This window comes from Corapipo altera, unplaced genomic scaffold, assembly GCF_003945725.1.
Source record: "Corapipo altera isolate COAL_440 unplaced genomic scaffold, ASM394572v1 2b, whole genome shotgun sequence".
Lineage (NCBI taxonomy): Eukaryota > Metazoa > Chordata > Aves > Passeriformes > Pipridae > Corapipo > Corapipo altera.
In genome coordinates this window covers 23,464,410-23,482,636 of record NW_020884874.1, presented here as the reverse complement: position 1 = coordinate 23,482,636, position 18,227 = coordinate 23,464,410, and the positions used below count along the sequence as shown (strand labels likewise).

Genomic DNA, 18,227 nt, shown 5'->3' with positions numbered 1-18,227 from the left:
TCTTAGACTCTTGCTGCCACCGTGGTTGTGAATGGGAGAATTCAGGTGAATTTCTCTTCATTCTGAAGATAAGTGTAGCAGGAAGGCTGAATTCCGGCAAGTCTGTGTGCAGTAAGCCACACAGTTAATGGATTAAACAAAATATATGTAATGTGTATGTTCTTAGCTGTCTGCTCTTGGTTTAAAAATCAACTTACCAAGAGTGGAGAACAACGTCAGTTAGCTGAGTGAAAGTTCAATTTGCTTCTGCCATAAGTGAATTTGGCTTATTTTCTTAGTCTTTCTACTTTGCCCTGGGTGTTTCAAAGCCACAGAAAGGACTTAATTGTCCAATTTTTATTCATATTAACATTAATAAGATTTGATTCCTTCTATCATTAAAAAAATCAGAGTAACTGCTCATGGTGAACACAGTGAGTGGATCCACAAAAAGGAAACAAACATAACTTGTAAGAAATTTTCAATATTTTCTTCTCACTTTTACAGCTTACTAAATCCAAAGAGTCTGGATTCAAATAAATTCTTTCACATTGTGTACTGCATTGCCTGATTGCCAACGTACAATAAATGATCTGCCAAAAGAAAAAATACTCCAAGAGTTTTAAATCCTACAGTAATAACTGATGCATTGGGTAAAAAAAAAAAAACAACAAACCAAACAAGCTAAAAACCAAATGACAAAAAACACCCAGATCCTAATTCATTTCTGTGGAGCACACTGAAAAAATAAATCTTTAAAAAAATAAATCTTTAAGCCTCAGATGAAAATTGCAGAAGTCTATCTCTGTGTTGGCAATAACATTTAACAACCATCTTTAACAAATGAATAAATATTTTAGCAGCACCTCACAAAATGATGCTCAGTCTTTAGGAGACAGTGATATCATAGAATTTGAGAAAACCTCAAAAGAAATCCTGGCTTTAATCCTGTGCTAATAATAGGCTCATTTACTACCTTATTTTTTCCCTTAATCTTTCTAAATGAAAAGTAAACGATATGTGATACTGTCAACATTTTCCCTAGTAAAGTCTGATCCAGCTCTTCTTGAAGTCAGTGGAAAGATTCCTGTTGACTCAGTGGAAGTGGCTTTGCTCCATAGGAATGGTTCCACTTGGCTCCTGCGCCTGACTAGTGAGGAACAGACAATCCAAGCATACTACCACCCTGGCTGCACAAGCGGGAGCCACACAATCTGCAGCCTTGAAACATTTCAACAGCACAGTTCTTTTCAGACCCTTTTAAAAAATCCCTCTCCCTTCCTTAGTTCTTTGCATGGGTAAATACAACGGGTGACACAAAGTTAACCTCTTTCATAGAAGAGCCAGGTAAACATGATACAAATACACACTGAGTTTGATTCTGTTCTCATTTGCACCATTCTGACATGGTCCAGTGAAGTTAGTCCTGATTTATTTCAGCATAAATGAGATCAGAATTGAGACATGACCCTTGACATTATGATAGTCGGAAAAACACACCTTAAAATACAACAAATTTGCTTTACACACAGTACAAGAAAAATGTAACACAGGATTTCTTACCATTGTTTGGCTTATCGTTTCTATTAGTATCAGGCATGTTAGTGGTGACAGTGGGTGGTGTAGGAGTAGTAGCATTTACAGTAGCTGGTAATAAAGATGAGAAAGAGGTGAACTTGAATGAAATATGAATGTTAATAAGGTAAGACAAAATGGGAACAATGCATGACCATGTAAAATGAAACCATCTACACACAATGCCATAAATGTTAAATAAACATATTATTTTTTCTGCACAAAGTGATGAACAGATATGAACTGAGGCCCCAGTCCTGCAATCTTCACTTGCATTGACTTCACTGGGAGTTTTGCCAGTGTAAAGTTTGCAAGATCAGTCCTATACTGCTTTCATAAACTCAAAATCCTCTTATGAGAGCTTTAGATTGAAACAGCTGTGCAAAGACCAGAAAATACGTTTGAAGATGCACTTATTGCCTGTGAAAAGAATTACTGTCCCTACTCAAAGACTGAATATGACAAACAAATGAGAAACTAAAACATCCATCTAATTAACTCCATCCATCTAATTAACTCCACCGAGCTCCGAATAATAAAGAGAACTGAAATCAGACTTGGGATAGGTGAAGAGGAATATATATTTTGAAAGCTTGACATAGGAGCTCAGCTGTACTGTTCTCACTGATACCAACAAGAGTCACTCCAAACAATTCTGGAAACCACCTGGACACTTTCCAAAATTAGAGGAAGGAGTCAAAACCTGCAATTTTCCCCCACAGTAGATTGGGTGGGTATATGTGCTAGAGGAATTCAAAGATTATGCCAATCAATTTTCAAATAATGATTTGGGAAATAATTTAATTTTGTCCAGTAACTCCCAGGGAACGCAGATCCACTCACTGACACATTTACTTTTCTCCTGAAAACTCTTAGTTAAAATCTGAAGGTTGGTATGGTAAAATCCCAAATGTTACATGGCTTTGGACGACTTTGACCAAGAAACAACGTGGAAAGGTTAAACAATCGTATTTTGGACAAAAAATTGCATTTTTTATGCTTTGTTATGTGGATTTAACTAACCTTCTGAGTCTGAAAGTCATAAATTCAAGTCACAACTTAGGGAGTAGGTTCATGTTAAGGTTTCAGTGAGACAAGACAATTAGGGAAAGAGAAGAAGTTGCACGCTGGAGCAAACAGGTTATAAGTGGGAAAGCGAGCATATAAAGTGACACCTAAAAAAAGCTCTTCTCTCATGAAACCTCAGAGCTATACTGTCTGAGAAACAAGTTATAAGGCTTCTAATAGATTGTATCTTCCAGTCAATGCTGTCAAAGCTGGCATCTTTTAATGAATGAAAATATTTACTAAGCATAACGGAGAAAACAGCTTTCATCAGACTGTAGCTGATCTGGCATCCACAAACTTTTTGCCTGGTGTTATTGCACAGCATACAACAAACAAACAAAAAAGGAATCCAAACTTGCCTCTCAGTTTAGAGAAAGTCTGCAGTGTCGACAGAAATAGACGGACACCTTTTTATGATTTCCATGATTATTACAATAATGATGATGGCGCTGAATGGGGTAAATCTGATATGGCTTCTTATTCCAAAGTGAGGAACTGAACACAAGGGACACTTTACCAAACACTTTTTAGAGAAGCAAAGTGAAAATACTCAGCCTTTATTGAATATATGATGGCCTAGGAAGTTAGGAGAGGCAAGTTTGAAAGGCAATATCTTCTACTAGACAAGTTAATAAAGCTGGAAAAAAGGATAAGGCTTTTAGAAAAGCAGGTTTGTTTTGATGAAAGTGTGCCCATTTCTGCAGCTATATTAGCTGACGTAATGATAGTCTCTTCTTTTCATCCCATGCCACTTTGATATAGGAAAACACTCAGAGTTCTTCCAAGAGAATATACAAAGTTATTTATATGATGGCTGTATTACCCTTTACATATAAAAAGACTAATACTGAATAATTGTGGATGCCTCATTTACCAAGGTATTTGAGTGGTAGTATTTACATCACACCGTGTTTTGTGAATATGATACCTGAAAATTACTGTTTGAATCTGATTATGAACATTAACAGCATTTCACTTTCCCTGTGGAGACCAGCACACTATGCTCCAAGAACCTGAACCAAATTTACCTCAGGAAAATCTGGGAAAAGTAAACTAAAGACTGACACAGATCCCTTACTGGCTTTCCAAGAAGAGTACATTTTCCCTTTTATATTTGACCTAATCTGATTTACTTGTAATATTGGTTTTGAAAGAGTTCTCAGACTTCCTCTTCCCCTCTTATATTTTATTCTCTCCTGTCTCCTTCTTCCACCATTTGTCCAGAAAAGGGTTACAGAGCTAGACATTTTTGGTGCAGTTGTTGCTGTGATTAAAGTCTAACATAAAAGGCCAACACGTCATCAGGTTTGTGTTCATGAAGGTGTTGTGGAAATGCATTGATGTTGTTCATGTAAAGCACTTTTTACAGAACTTCAGCATCTAAGGAGAACAGAACAAATTAACCATCCTTGCATGTCCACTGATTCACATGACATGGAAATCTTCAGGGTTCACCAATTCCTTGCATTCAACTGAGCTGATCTTTAAAGACATCTAATGCATTCTTATACGTGGTGATTTTTACACTATTAAACCCTCTTTAAGTGCTGTAGCATGTGTTGCATTAACTAATAGCTACTGGATTTTGCTGTTTAATGTTGATTTTTTGCCTGCTAATCTCAATGTATCTAGTCTCAAAATAGCTTATTGAAAAAAACTCTGAACAAGAGCCACTTCCTTTATTTCCATCTGCTCATCTTTTATTTACAGATGTACGCACTTCTTACACTGGTTAATATTTTACTGTCAAAATGTGCAGGAAGAAAAGAGGGGAAGAAAGAAATGAAAGCAATCAATTAATGCAGTTTTGATATAATGGAGACTATTTGCAAAATGTATTATCATGGGAGTGATCACATTTTTTCCACATATTGTACATATAGGACACCCACACACTTGATGAGACCAAAGAATTCCTTTCCTTGCTATTTTTTATTGCCACTCACCCTTTCAGAAACAATAATAAAAAAGAAATGAAATAAAGAATCTCAGGATTTCCCAAAGATGAAACTGTGAAAAGGACTTGGGCTTCTTACCTTGGCAAAGGCTTCCTAGGTTTGCACAACTGGTTGGTTCAATTGAAGAAGAGGGAATTAGATATGAGCCTTTAAAAGAAGAAAGCGAATAATTTAGAAAGGGTTGACTACTGGGCATAAAGCTGTCATGTCTGAAAACATATTATATCATTCAGTGCAGTCCCCTTCCTAATTTCTCTCAGTGGCAAAACTGACACTGCCATTTGCCTATAAGACTTAATGTGTTTTCATTTTCTGTTTCCCCTGTGGGATCCTTGAAAACCCCGCTGACTTGCAAGTTACAGTCACTTGTGTATCCTCCCATGGTTTTCTTAGCTTTCACTAAATAACATCACATTAAAGGAATGCAGTTTGCATGTACTGTGTGAAATGAGTTTAAGCAAAGGTTCAGTATGGCCATAGGAGTTATGCAATCTTTGTGAGTAATAACCCCTGCCTTGGACGAGCAACTACACTCTGCTACTATAGCACAGGTTACCCACCACACAATTCTGAGTAATCTCCCTGTGACAGACACCAACGAGATAAAAGGTAATTAAACTTGTTTCTTTGCCCAGGGCGTGGGTGTGATTAACATTCTGGTATGCATGATTTATAAACAAATAATGTTATAAGTCTGTATCGCTACAGAATTGTTCATTAAACAAGCATATACTTCGATGATCTGGAGGCAAAAAAAGGGCACGTAAGAACGGTTACAGAAAAAGAAACGGTGCAACTGAATTAGCTGCACTTTGTGTATCCCAGAAGTTCAGCTGCAGACAGAGCTGCCTTTGCACATTGTGTTGAAAATAATGAGACCATAGAGCACTGGTAAAATGTGAACCTACTAAGCGTGCTGCCCTTTTGGTTTTTGCTTTACCACCTCAGAGTCATATCAACTCAATGAGGTCATCTCCTTCCATAAAATTCAACAGCCACCATCCAGCAGCTTGTAAAGATAGCTAAGAAAGTATTTCCTATGATGCAAGAACAAACGAAGCATGGACCCTTGACACAGACATCGTATGATGCCGCAGATACCACTACATGTATTGCGGACAAATATAAGGTAGAATTAAAAACGTGATCCTCAACAAGTATTAAAGCTCAGCAATTTTTTTTTAACAGATTAAGAGATAGAGGTAAATTCACTCCCTTGGTATACTTCTTATGAACTCCAGAAAGGATGTTCTAAGTGAATGTACTACATCCTGCATGAGCTTTCTTTTTCCCCCCAAAATAAATATGCTAATATTAAACAGTCAATATCAAAACCTACTCTAAGTTTAATCCCTGTTCTGTATCATGGAACGATGACCTGAGAGTTGGCTGGAAAATCTGCAGGCATTCATATTTTCTTTAGTATTTAAAACAAGACTGTGATTTTATTTGGTGAAACTAAAAAAAATCCAATCCAACTTTACAAAACATTCAAGTCAGAAGACTGTATTGAGTTTGCATAGCAAGGGTTTTGCAGCAGCAGGGCTACAAGAGCGGTTCTGTGAGAAGCTGCAAGAAGCCTCCCCCATGTCCAATGGAGACAATGCCACTCAGCTCCAAAAACGGACCTGCCACCGGCCAAGGCCGAGTCCATCAGCAACAGTGGTAGTGCCTCTGGGATAACAGATTTTAAGAAAGTTACAGGACAACAGCAATGCAGCCAAGAGAGGAGTGAGAATATGTGAGAGCAAAACCCTGCAGACACCAAGGTCAGTTAAAAAGGAGGGGGAGGAGGTGCTCCAGGTGTTGGACCAGAGATTCCCCTACAGCCCATGGTGCAGCCCATGGTGAGGCAGGCTGTCTCCCTGCAGTCCATGGAGGTCCACAGTGGAACAGATATCCACCTGCAGACCATGGAGGACCCCACGCTGGAGCAGGTGGATTCCTGAAGGAGGCTGTGACCCCACGGGAAGCCCATGCCAGAGAAGTCTCCTGGTGGGATCTATGGACCCATGGAGACAGAAGCCCACGCTGAAGCAGGTTTGCCAACAGGACTTATGACCCCATGGACTTGTATTACAGGCAATTGTGTGATACATCTCACTCCAAATGTCTAAGACTCAGACATCCATATCTGCTTGTCATAATAGACTTTCTTCATAGTCAGTGGAGAGGAACAAGTACTCCTACAGCAAAAAAACTTCTGACTTCACTGAGACATCTTCTCCAGTATGAGATGCACTGACCCGTGGAATAGCCTTTTTGATTCCACTGTTCATAAACAGTACTGAGGGCAATTATCTCTGCCTGAAAAATTGTCCAGCTGCCTAAGGCAGAAACATCCCACACTGAGTTAAATCTGACAGTGAAATTAAGAATTCCTTTGGCCTTTGGGAATGAAGGACTCATATACAATGCATATAAAACAAATGCAATTGCAGGCATGGAGACACATGCTGCCACATTATCCTTAAACTGAGTAGGTCATATCCTGCTATAGGTGTAGCCAATTCAGACTTCAAAATCAGAACCAGAAGTTGTTTAAACACTCCTCAATTTGCCTGCACTGAACTCTGAACCAGTGTTCAGTAGCAATAAAGTGCTATCATTACCTAGGCTACTTGTTTTAAAATTAGTCCAGATACCCAGGCTGTGTATGTATACCTTTAAATGCAATCTGTGTAAAGGTATGGCAATAAAAACAGAATTCTGTCAAGTCCTACACAAGCACCCCACCATGACTGCACAGCTGTGAAAACATTAGTCTAGGGAATAAACTAGTAAAAGGTAAAACTAGGAAAAGATTATCTGAAACAGTCTGCCAGTGTTTTCAAGCTCCACAAACCTACTTCTAAAAGCTTTGTCTGAAAAACCCTGAAAATAATACCCCTTGATAAACATAAGCACTGTTCAGGCACAGATACGTTGAGATCATGGCTAAATGCTTGGTTTGCTTTTTTTTAAAGTGACATGTTGCTTCCTGGTGAAGCATTATTGGAGCTGTGTGAAAACCTCTTTTCTGCATAAATCCTTCCATTGCTGTTAAGTGAAGCCTAATCAGAGTCAGTTCTCCAATGTTAGTGGTTTATTCATGGTTGATAGTCTGACTCATCAACTCTCCTGTTGAAGGATGGTTTTACAAAGAAGGCTTTTACTCAAGGAGAGGAAGGGAAGAAAATTCTAACAATTTAATCACTGGGATTAGTAACCATCTTTGAAATGGTATTGCACCCAGTATTTTCTTTTAGGAAATACTCTGGCTCAGGAAAGCCTTTATCACAGAGGGTGATTTAACATCTAAGAAAGAAAAGCACTGACTAATGAGTTAATTTTCTCACAGACTGATTTAGAGGAAATAACAATGCTTATACGTAGATACATTTCAAGTGACTCCTGGGCCTAAAGTAGGAACACTAATATACTTTTTCTAAAACAGTGCTCTGCTGGACACTGATATCCCAAGGAATAAAGCTGTGCACTGAAAGTAAGTCTACTGTTTCTATGACCACAGCTGCGATACTACATTTGTGTTACAGGATTGTACAGTCTTTAATAGAAAGAAGAACAAGACCCCTACTTCAGTCAAAATTAAATGAGACTGCAGTTTTTACAGAGGTCTTGGTGGGTTGTTTGGTAAAAGTGTTATGGCAGTCATCATGGTATAAGAGTGTAAGAAGAGTAAGATTTTTTGGAAAGTTATTCACTATGAGATCAGTTCATACTGATGAAATAGAAACAACTTTCTTGTCCAGAACACCTTTATCAGCCATAGTCAGATCAGTCTTTTCTTTGTTCTGGTAGAAAGGTGAAAGTATCCAGTTGCTTGTGGTTTTACAGAAGTGTTGTTTAACCTTTTTTAGCAGAGGCATGCTGAGATCTGTCTCAGTGGGTCTAGCTGTGATTGTGTCTCACACTTTGAGTAAAATAAAGCAAGCAAGATAGCTTTTTTAGCCACCTTAATCCCTTATGAACTATTAGATACAGAAACTAGCATGTCTTAATGGTGCCAGCTTCTGTTCTAAACTAATGACTCTCTTAGTGCTGACAGATGCTTTGTCAGGAGATGTTTATATTGAGACTACTTAAACTGTGTTTAAACCAGTAAGTAATAAGGTGTCAGAGGAGCAAGAAGGCAAAATTGGAGAGGACATTAGATGTGAAGAGACCCCATGTGGTTTAGAAAGAAGCAATATCTGTAACCATTTACTTTGATTTTTTTGCTTTTGTTTTTGTCAACATGTATCCATTATTATTGGAGAGCTCAAACTGTGTGGACATGGAGTTTGACAGCAGCTGATTTTACAGGCATCATAGGTCTGTGTATAGGCTGTTCCTGGCCAGATTTTCCACTGTGTGTTTTATAATATCTAAATATCTCCAAAGCTATTAAGCAAAACATTCTTTAAAAATTATTATTATTATTATTATTAAATTATTTATTACTTATTGGTTTTTATTATTATTCTTCTAAAGTGACAAAGAGTTTTCAGCTTTGATTTTTTTTTTTCATTTCAGTAGAAAACTGCCAACCAGCTGTAAAAATATAGACATATACAAAAAATACATCTGGACACTTATGAGAATCAAGTGTCTGAGCCATGAAATGAGAACAGGTTGGACAATGTATTGAAATTTATCTTCTAGAGTAATCTACAGGAAAAAAGACCTTCAGTAATTACCAATTAAAAGAAGGACTGATAATATATCATCAGGGAGACAAAATCTGATGATTTTAATCTAAAACTCTTCCTTCCTGTCTGCCTCCTCTAATTTAATATTTTCTCCTACTTTCCTGTCTCATATGAATTGTCATTTTGTCACTGATTTTGCTGGCTTTGTACACTCAGCAGAAGGCTACCAAGTGCTCCCCTGGCTAATCAAAGGGTGAAAGGGCAGGTACAAAAATATTTAGTAATTAGTTAGTTAACATACTTTTTTTTTTTTTTTCTCCAGACACCACTGTAATCTTACTTGGGGCTAGCAGGTAGTTGCAGTTATCCCCCTTTTGCATGAGCCAACAAGGAGTGTTTGGGAAAAACTTTGATCTGCAGATCATTTCAAGCAGCAACTCAATATACTTAGGGGACTTGTTCTTTTCCTTTAAGGAATCAACTCTATACCTTTCAAAGCCTCTGTGTATGGTAAGAGTTGAGCTAAAGTCTAAGAAAGGTAAGACCTAGCTATTTTACTTTCACAGGAACACTCTCATCTTTTTCCATCTTGGTATATGATATGTTCAGCACAATGCAGAAGTGTGGGGGGAAAATAAGCAAAAAAGTCTTGGCAAGGCATACTCACCACAACTCAAATTGTTTTCTGCTTTCAGTGCTGAAGTTGGAATACTCCAGAATTCATTTTCCCAGTCTACAATGTTTCCTTTCACATCACAGCTGAGGTTGGCCAGTGTTTGTGCATTCATGGTGAAATTCCAGAGGCGGAAGTTGTAAATGTCTCCATTTAGAGAGCTCATTTCATTGCTGTTAGAGCCCAGCACCAGCCTCCCATTTCCAGGGATAACTTTGTCAAAGATACCTGGACAATCCACTATATGATAGGTGCTTTTGACATATATACCTATAGTCCGTGAGAAGCTGTCCCATACAACACAGAGCTGTTGAAAGGTTCCTGTGAAAAACTCTGCATTTCGGGGCAATGCATTCTCAAGGATGCACTGTGTGCCTGAGATGGACAGAAAATGGCCTTTTGTGGTCTTTCCGAAGCTGAAGAATTCTGTTGACAATGCACTAGTGTAGGAGAAAACCTTCCAGTCATCGTTGTCATCACTGTTGCCTTTGGTTGCTTCGAAGCACAGTGTAAACTGGCTAAGATCTGGCACTGAGACAGTCTCTGCCACAGACACAGCATCTATGTCGGGAACCTGGGGAATGATGACTTTCTGATTCCTCAGAGACACAGCAACTAGAAACAAAAGCAGATGAGTAAATTAAGAAAAAAAATTTCATCATATAGAAATATAGGCAGACTGGCAGCAGGATTCAAAGTAAGATTCATTAAATCAAACATTCATTAGGTGGTATTTATCACTGTAATATATCAATAGCATACAACATGGGGAATTAGACTTAGGAGTGCACTCTGATGAAAATATGCAGAGATCCTTTCACTGGTACAGAAAATGCTGTGTAACAGCTAACAACCCCCTGCATTGCATTAAGAGCAATATTAGGACATAGTACTTACTAATTTCCAATTCTGCCTCAGCTTACTTTATAAAAATTACTACTCATTCATTGACTAAGGATGCACTAGGCAATGGAGTAAACCAGCTATCTGAAAAACACAGTATGACTTGCTTTTAAGATATATTATTTTGATTACTTGTCTGCATGACTATATTATACCAGTGAAGTTCAGGCCTTGCTTCTTTTAATTATCACAATAGAAGAAAGCCGCCATTACATTCCTTGGCAAACTGAAGCCTTTTGTTTCTGAATTCAGCTAATGGCTGTCTGCAAAGCATTAGGCATCTTCTCATTTTGTCCCCAGCAGCTTTCTGGTTGAATACTGCAATCGTGTGTTCATGAATATTTATATCCAAGCTGCTCTCTATTTGCTAACAGTTGGGTCAGCAGTTTTGGATTTTGCACAAGTGTCTAGAAATGTCTACTCCTCCTGTAAATTACGTACTGCTGTAAAGGTATTTAGGCATGGGCAAAATTGCTCTCTCTAATTGTTATTAAGTATTCTCACTTTCATGGACAAAATGGCAGTCACCAAATGTGAGAAGACGTATCCCATGACATATGCTTTTTCTCAATGAGTACATTAATGACAATTCTGCTCACTCTATTTTGGAGAACATTAGTTTTCAAAATAAAATGTCAATATGCTCAGTTTTATTGGTACATTTATGGCAGCAAAATTCTTCCAGCAAATTTCTCCACAAAATTAAGTTTCTGGCTATCAGACATGCACAGGCAGTCAAGATCAGATTGCAGCAGCTCCTGGTTTTACTTCTGGCTCTGCAGTTCTTTGTCAGACCGTATCTCCAGCAAACGTTTGCTACCTCTTACACATTTTCACAGCAAATATGCTGGAAGTGAAACTGTTTCTTGCTGCACCTGAAGGATAACTCCCACAGTAGCTAATTCCTAGACTCCTCCGGGATTTTTCATTGATGTCATAACTCTTACACTAATTACTACAACTTTTGTCTTCTCAGAATGAAATAAAAACCTTTTTAATATGAGAGGGTGAGACAGTAGGGAAGGGTGACTGTCATATCATACTTGGGAAAAGATGCAGATATATGGGGTATAAGGATTCTGTGTTGTCTGTGGTACTGCAAGTTCCTTTTGCCAACCAAGACACAGCTGCTTGCAAAGACTGAGCTCTAAACTACCATATTTGGATATACACAAGGGCATAATTTGACCAATATATTACATACTAAAAGAACATAAAGCATTGCTCACTATCCGCCAACCCACCAACTGCAGAACGGGAGGGAAGAGAGAAAAATACTGGGCTTTTATAGTTACTGGATTTACTTCATAGATTTATTTTTCTTCCCAAGGGAAAAAGTATGTTGTAACAATTTTATAGATAGAAAATGTGTTCAACTCTCCATTGAAAACAGGGGCATTTTTTTAGTGGGGTAATTATACTGTAAGCTCCTTTACGTAACATGGAAAGTGTTCCAGAAGAAGTATAAAGATTCACGACTTGGAAAAGAAGAAAGCTTATTCATATGAGCACTATCCAGCCTGTTTCAGGGTGGTCAGGAAAGTTGTGGACCACTTGGTCAAATTTAAACAGTATAGAAAGAGAAATAAACAGAGAGGACATTGCTCCCATACTGAAGAAATCTCCTCAACTTTGCTGTATGAAAGTGCAAAACTGAGAAGTATTTTGTCCCCATGAAGAAAACAGAATCCCGTGCAGGTGTCTTTCCTGATTGCTGTTGCACACTCAGTCATCACACTGACGAATTTCAGATGTTAGTACTGGAGAAACTGCTTATTCTTTGAGGAAGAATATACATATATTCTTGGGATATTCATCCAAGTGTTTATACTACATTCAGAATGATGTTAAATTGCTTCTCTTAGGAAGACAGCTGGATTACAATGGACATGGGCTTTTCTGACATATTGCGATTTTCTCATGAAGAATATACAAAAAACTTTACTTGCATCTCACCATCTCACATCTCATACACCCCTTTATGCATAAGCAAGCCAGGAGTCCCTAGACTGCATTTTACCATCCCTTGCAGGGAAAACTGCTTTCCTGTCAGCTGATGGGCTTTTCAGCATAGTTCAGTGCTTGACTGGTGCCTCGTCTCCCCTGTCACTGATGCTGGAAGAAATGTGTCAAACTTCAACGAGATGTACAAAAGTCTACATACTAAGTGCCTGTCTGAGAGTGTCTTGTTACTACCTCAGTGATTTGTGCTTTTAATCTGAGCTACTGCAGTACTACTCAACTGTATGCTAATTTGACATTGTCTCAAGCATTTCTGTACTAACAGACATCTCTTGGCTCTCTGTCCTCCCCTTTTGGCAACTGAGTGACTTTTGCTGACCAGTAGAGCTACTACTTATGCAGTTAACTATTACTAGAAAATGATTTACCAAGCCAGCTCTTCAGCTGGTGTAAATAGACATTAATTTCCCTAAGACTGACGAAGCTGCATTTGTTTACCGAAGCTGAGGATATGGCCCATCCATCTGCTGTTGGTGTATTGCAGTAGGTCACAATCAGAAAATCAATATTTGCGTGGGCAGCCAACTTGCTATGGATAACAGAATACACTTTGCAAAACTCATTTTGAAACTTGTTTGTTCTTACATAACACTGAGCTGTCACAGAAAAGCTGTTCTATTCCCAATCTACTTCCCTCCCAAAACTCACTGACATCTGCCATGAGGATGAGTTGTAATTTCAATGTGTGTGTGCGCTGATGTCCCATTGTCCACTTGCTTTTATAACTTTAAAAGAAAGTGGTACATTATAATACCTTTACCAAAACCATTTTCTGTATCCATTTCCAGGTTAAATGTCACTATGATCTTTGTCTGTAACAACCTTCTGAAACTAACATAATTGCACAACTGTGGGCAATAAGCGGAATACAGTTTTAATTTGCCCTAGAAGCATGTGGGCAGCTCTCCTAGCATCCATGGTCAAAATCAAGATGTCAGGTGAAAGTTACACATTTGGAGTAATGAAGCCAAATTCATTGGCCTCAGTCTAGAGGCTTAAGAAAAAGCCTTAATACAGACCTTCTGAACCAATATATATGAAACATTAAAATACAAGTCACTGGTGAAGGTCTCCGACACTTTTATTCACACTGGGGAATAGTCTTCTTTTTCAAAATAAAAGGATTTCCAAGACTATTTAATGGTGCTATCCATGAACAGAAGGCACTATCCAACATGGTATGGAGGTAATATTTTTGCTTTCATAAAAATACATTACCTCTAGGTATATATACACAAAGGGCTCTCTGACTATGTCTGTGGACCTTTCCTCTCTTCCTCATTAAACACAGCTGAGGGCAACATTGCATCTTCAAATTCCAATTGTAAGTCATCTTACCCTTACAGTGATAATTAAACATTAAAATATTAAAGAGGAATAAAGAAATAAATAATTTGAATAATCTGACTGCAAATAATTTTTATGATCCACTTGATTTTACAACTTCTTACAACACAGCAAGACTTGCTATTTTCAAATAGAGAAACCTTTCAGAAAATTTGCTTCACTTTCAGAAGAAAACCAGTGCTCCTACAATTATTACTACATTCATTTTGTCAGCATGAAAGGACCTCAGTAGAAAGAGATATTGTCAGCTCCTCTGTGATGTTACCTTTTTAATTTTAAGAACTGCACACAAATTTTGCTGTCATAATCAGGCCTACTTTTGTCTTATCATTCCTGGGAGTTACTATCTTAATTATTTTAAAATATATGATGTTTAATAAATATTTTTAAAATTAACGTAAAGGAAAATGTGCTTGTGACTGAAGACAGAACTGCCAAGCCTCCCTGCTCTGTGATTTTAAGGCACCCAGCCAATCAGCAGAACATAAGTGTGCTACAATAATGTAAATGCTCAATGCAATACTAGTGTTCAGTTTAAGGTGTGTGACTTCTACAAAAAGAAAGCCTACTGAGAGAATGCAATTGGAAACTAAGTGGAATGAACAGTGAGCCGCATATGGGGCCTGGCAGTGATCATCCTAATGCCCTCCATTAAACGTCACGCAACTTCTAATTAACACTTTAAATAAAAAAACACCAATCAGAAGCTATTTGTACCCTTCTAGGAGAAAAAGCAGGAGTGTCTTGTTTTTTGCAGTTTTAGGCTTTTTAAAACCTTTAAAACCACTGTTATGTGTCTAAGGAAGGGAAAGAAATATCAAGGAACCGGAACAAAAGGTAGCCATTTGCAACGTCAGTTCATTCCTGGAAGTTCGTTCCAGAGACTGGACAAACTCTGAGAAGTTCTACTTTCTGCACAAACTCCTCCCTACCACTGGTCATTTCACTGGCCAGAGGTCTGGGCTGGTGTTGGTTCTATCTCAGCTAAGTTCCCTGTCATGCTGTCTGTAGGTTTCTATGTCCTCTGCAGGTATGCTGACCTGAAGGACACGCGTCCTGCTTTCAAATCTGCCAGCATAAATTGGTAGAGGCAGGAACTGTTAGGCCTAAAATCTTTGCATGTGAAAAGTTTTTTTAACACATTTCCTATCATGTGTCAGAATAAAATAATTTTGATTCAAAGAAAAATAAATTAGTTACAAAAACATACAAGAGAACCCTGTAGCCTGTATCCTGCAGTCCCCTCATCCTTTCCCTTCTCATGGAGGACTTGATTCCTTTGGGAAGTGTCATTCTAATCCTTATAGGACATTTCCTTCTAACATCTATAAAGGGATGAAATGCTTTGGTTTTACTTACTTCGTACATAACTGGCATTAAAACCTTTCTTTTGGATACTGAAGTCACTTTTAAATGACACTATCATTTCATTCCCAGTAGAGTTATAGGATAATCCTTTGGCAGTGATGCCACAAAGGTTCATTGGGCTTTCTCCATTGTCTAATGTCAGTGAATCATAAATGCAGCCTGGAGCTTCTTCAATGTCAAAATCAATAAATGTTAGCTGTATGATAAATCCATGAGGTGCTCGGATGATCCACTTGCATGCTTGGCTGTTGGGATAGTCACTGGGGAAGCACGGGGAAGTGAAAACTCCAGAGGGGTCAGTTAGCACAATCCTACAGTCGGAGCATCCATGAGCTGACAATAAAAACAGAGAAGGCTGGAGGTCAGGCAGAAAGGTAACTTAAAAGGCAAGTAATCATCAACACAATAAGTAAATGTATTTCTATACAGAAAAACATAAACAGATGGGAGAAAGAAAGGCAGGAAAAGGCCTCATTTTTAGTGGGCAAAATGCTGGAGGAATAGTACAGAAAAAGAGTATTTCATATAAGAAATCTTACAGCAAAGAAATATAAACTATACTGCTAAATATTAATTTGTGCACATGATATATATTTGCCATTAATATTGGCCTGATAAAGGCAAAGAGAATGCAGTGTTTTTGAATTCAGAAAGGCAAATTCTGAAACTGCTACTTCAAGAAAGATGACTGGTATAATTTCATTTTTTGACTGCTGGTCTGATGCTGACTGGTGGCTATCTCAGAAGCTCTATGCCATGCCACTGTTTCCAGAGAAGTGTCCCCAGAAAGGAGCAGCATGAGACAGGTTGAAGAGCAGCAGAAGTGGCAGTTCCTGAAGGTTAGTCATCTGCATTTCCAGCTAATGCATTCCACATCACCCAGAAGAGTAGCAGTGAGCTACTGGCTTTTGAATCAACAGTAAATTACTGTGTTCTTCCCATGCTGAATCAGCTCCATTGACATATTTGTGGCAGTCAGGTTTTAAGAAATTCTTATTGTATTCCTCATACTCCTTTGCTCACCTGCTGTGCTCATCCACGAGAATTGCAAGCCCAGTTAGCCCGCAGGGTTGCGTTTCTTGTTTCGTTTACATTTGCTCATTTATCAAATATTTACCTAGTATAATATATGATATAATTACCATAAACTTCCTGCTGTTAAAATCTATAACAATTTGCCAAAGCATTACTGAATAAACTAGGTGGGAACTGAATATCACCAACAGATAACCTAAGAAAGCATTTGCCACATTTATGCTGAATTACTTTGCTAATATTCCATCAAGCCACAATTCTGAGTAAAGTACTACAAGTACGGAAAAAATAGGACAGTGTGAATATGCATTATTAGCTGCCCAAACTAAAAAAAACCCTAAAAAAGTTTGTCAAGTGCAAACTACATATGGAGCACCTATAAAATAGCAATAAACGCAACTTACTTCTCCAAAGAGCCCTTGATGTTTCTTACCACTACCTGAGGTCTGATATTTTTGAGTCACATTTAAATGCTGTTTGGCCTAAGCAAATGGACCCTGACCCTGTAAAGCGACATGCCAAAAAAAGCAGTTTACATCCGCAGGTAGAATTGTTACACTTTTTATAATTTTTATTTGCAAAACACAAATCATATGATCACAAAGAGGTAAAGAGACTGTTCATTATTTGGGCTCTCAGAGCCAAATGCAGGCTGGTTATATTAGAAAAGCTCAGTGGGATCCTTCTTTGCTCAAATGAGAAAAAAGGATTGTCTGAAATATTTGCAGGTAGCTTTGGGAAGAAGTAGAGCTCCTGGCATTGGAAAACTTCATCTGTGTAGTATAAAGAGAAGCCTATCCACGCTGATTTTCTCTGCAAATCCTTACAGTTAGAGGACTATTCTAACCTGCACTGCAACCCTGGTGTTCCATTTATTAAGCAGAGAGGGAATATTTACTTATTAGTATGGTGACTCTAAATCCTGCAGTTGTACAAACAGATGATGGCTTCATTGAGTAGATTTTGCACAGATAGGTATAGCTTTTAGAGAACCACCCTAGATTGAAAGGAGGAGGAGGAACAGGAAAAGCATGCTCTATGCCACAAGCCACTGCAGGCAGTCTGCTAGTCCAGGGCTAGTGAGCCTTTACAGGGCAGAGCAGCTGTAAGACAGTTCTGGCTGGACCTGCCTCCTGCTGGAATGCTCACTGATTCAAGCTCCTGCCTTCCTTATTGCTAGGATGAGAGCTCACAGGGGCTGAGAATTTGGCAGCATGCCTCACTCACTCTCCTACTCATTCCTGCTAGAGAAACAAATGACACAGTCATGGGCAGTTGAGAGCTTTCCCTGAGCACTCAGATGGACTTGGAGTCAGGGACTAATCTGTTAAGTGATGTAAATACATATAGGAACACGGGTGTTAATGTACGCTCATTCGTTCTTGGACACCTAATGTAATTTGAAGGCATTATAAAACATTGCTGAACCAGATAAAATATGCTACTTGTCAGTAAAACTGTTGTTCCCTTATTGATAGAATATTGCATTCAACCTGAGACTGGAAAAGTCAAATTTGTCCATCAGAAAGAATACTGATGTTCTTTGTCTTTATTAATTCTATTGATTGTCAACAGCCAAAATAGGACTCATCTTTTCTATTCATCTCTCCCTTGAGTATGTATCACTGTTTCGAGGCTGTGTAAAAAAAAAAAAAAAGTCAGTACACA

At 38.3% G+C, this 18,227-nt stretch overlaps 1 protein-coding gene across 6 annotated transcripts in view; it reads right to left on the bottom strand.

The window, feature by feature from the left end:
* ADGRG6 (adhesion G protein-coupled receptor G6) overlaps nt 1-18,227 on the bottom strand; it is a 109,234-nt gene that overhangs the window by 52,054 nt on the left and 38,953 nt on the right. For 5 of the 6 annotated variants that reach the window (XM_027633998.1, XM_027633999.1, XM_027634002.1 and 2 more), the window contains exons 3-6: nt 15,516-15,857; nt 9,879-10,499; nt 4,659-4,727; nt 1,543-1,626 (exon numbers count right to left, since the gene is read on the bottom strand). In XM_027633998.1, coding sequence (XP_027489799.1) covers nt 1,543-1,626; nt 4,659-4,727; nt 9,879-10,499; nt 15,516-15,857 — 1,116 coding nt within the window. The remainder of the gene's footprint in view (nt 1-1,542; nt 1,627-4,658; nt 4,728-9,878; nt 10,500-15,515; nt 15,858-18,227) is intronic. The other variant, XM_027634001.1, reaches the window with a different exon arrangement.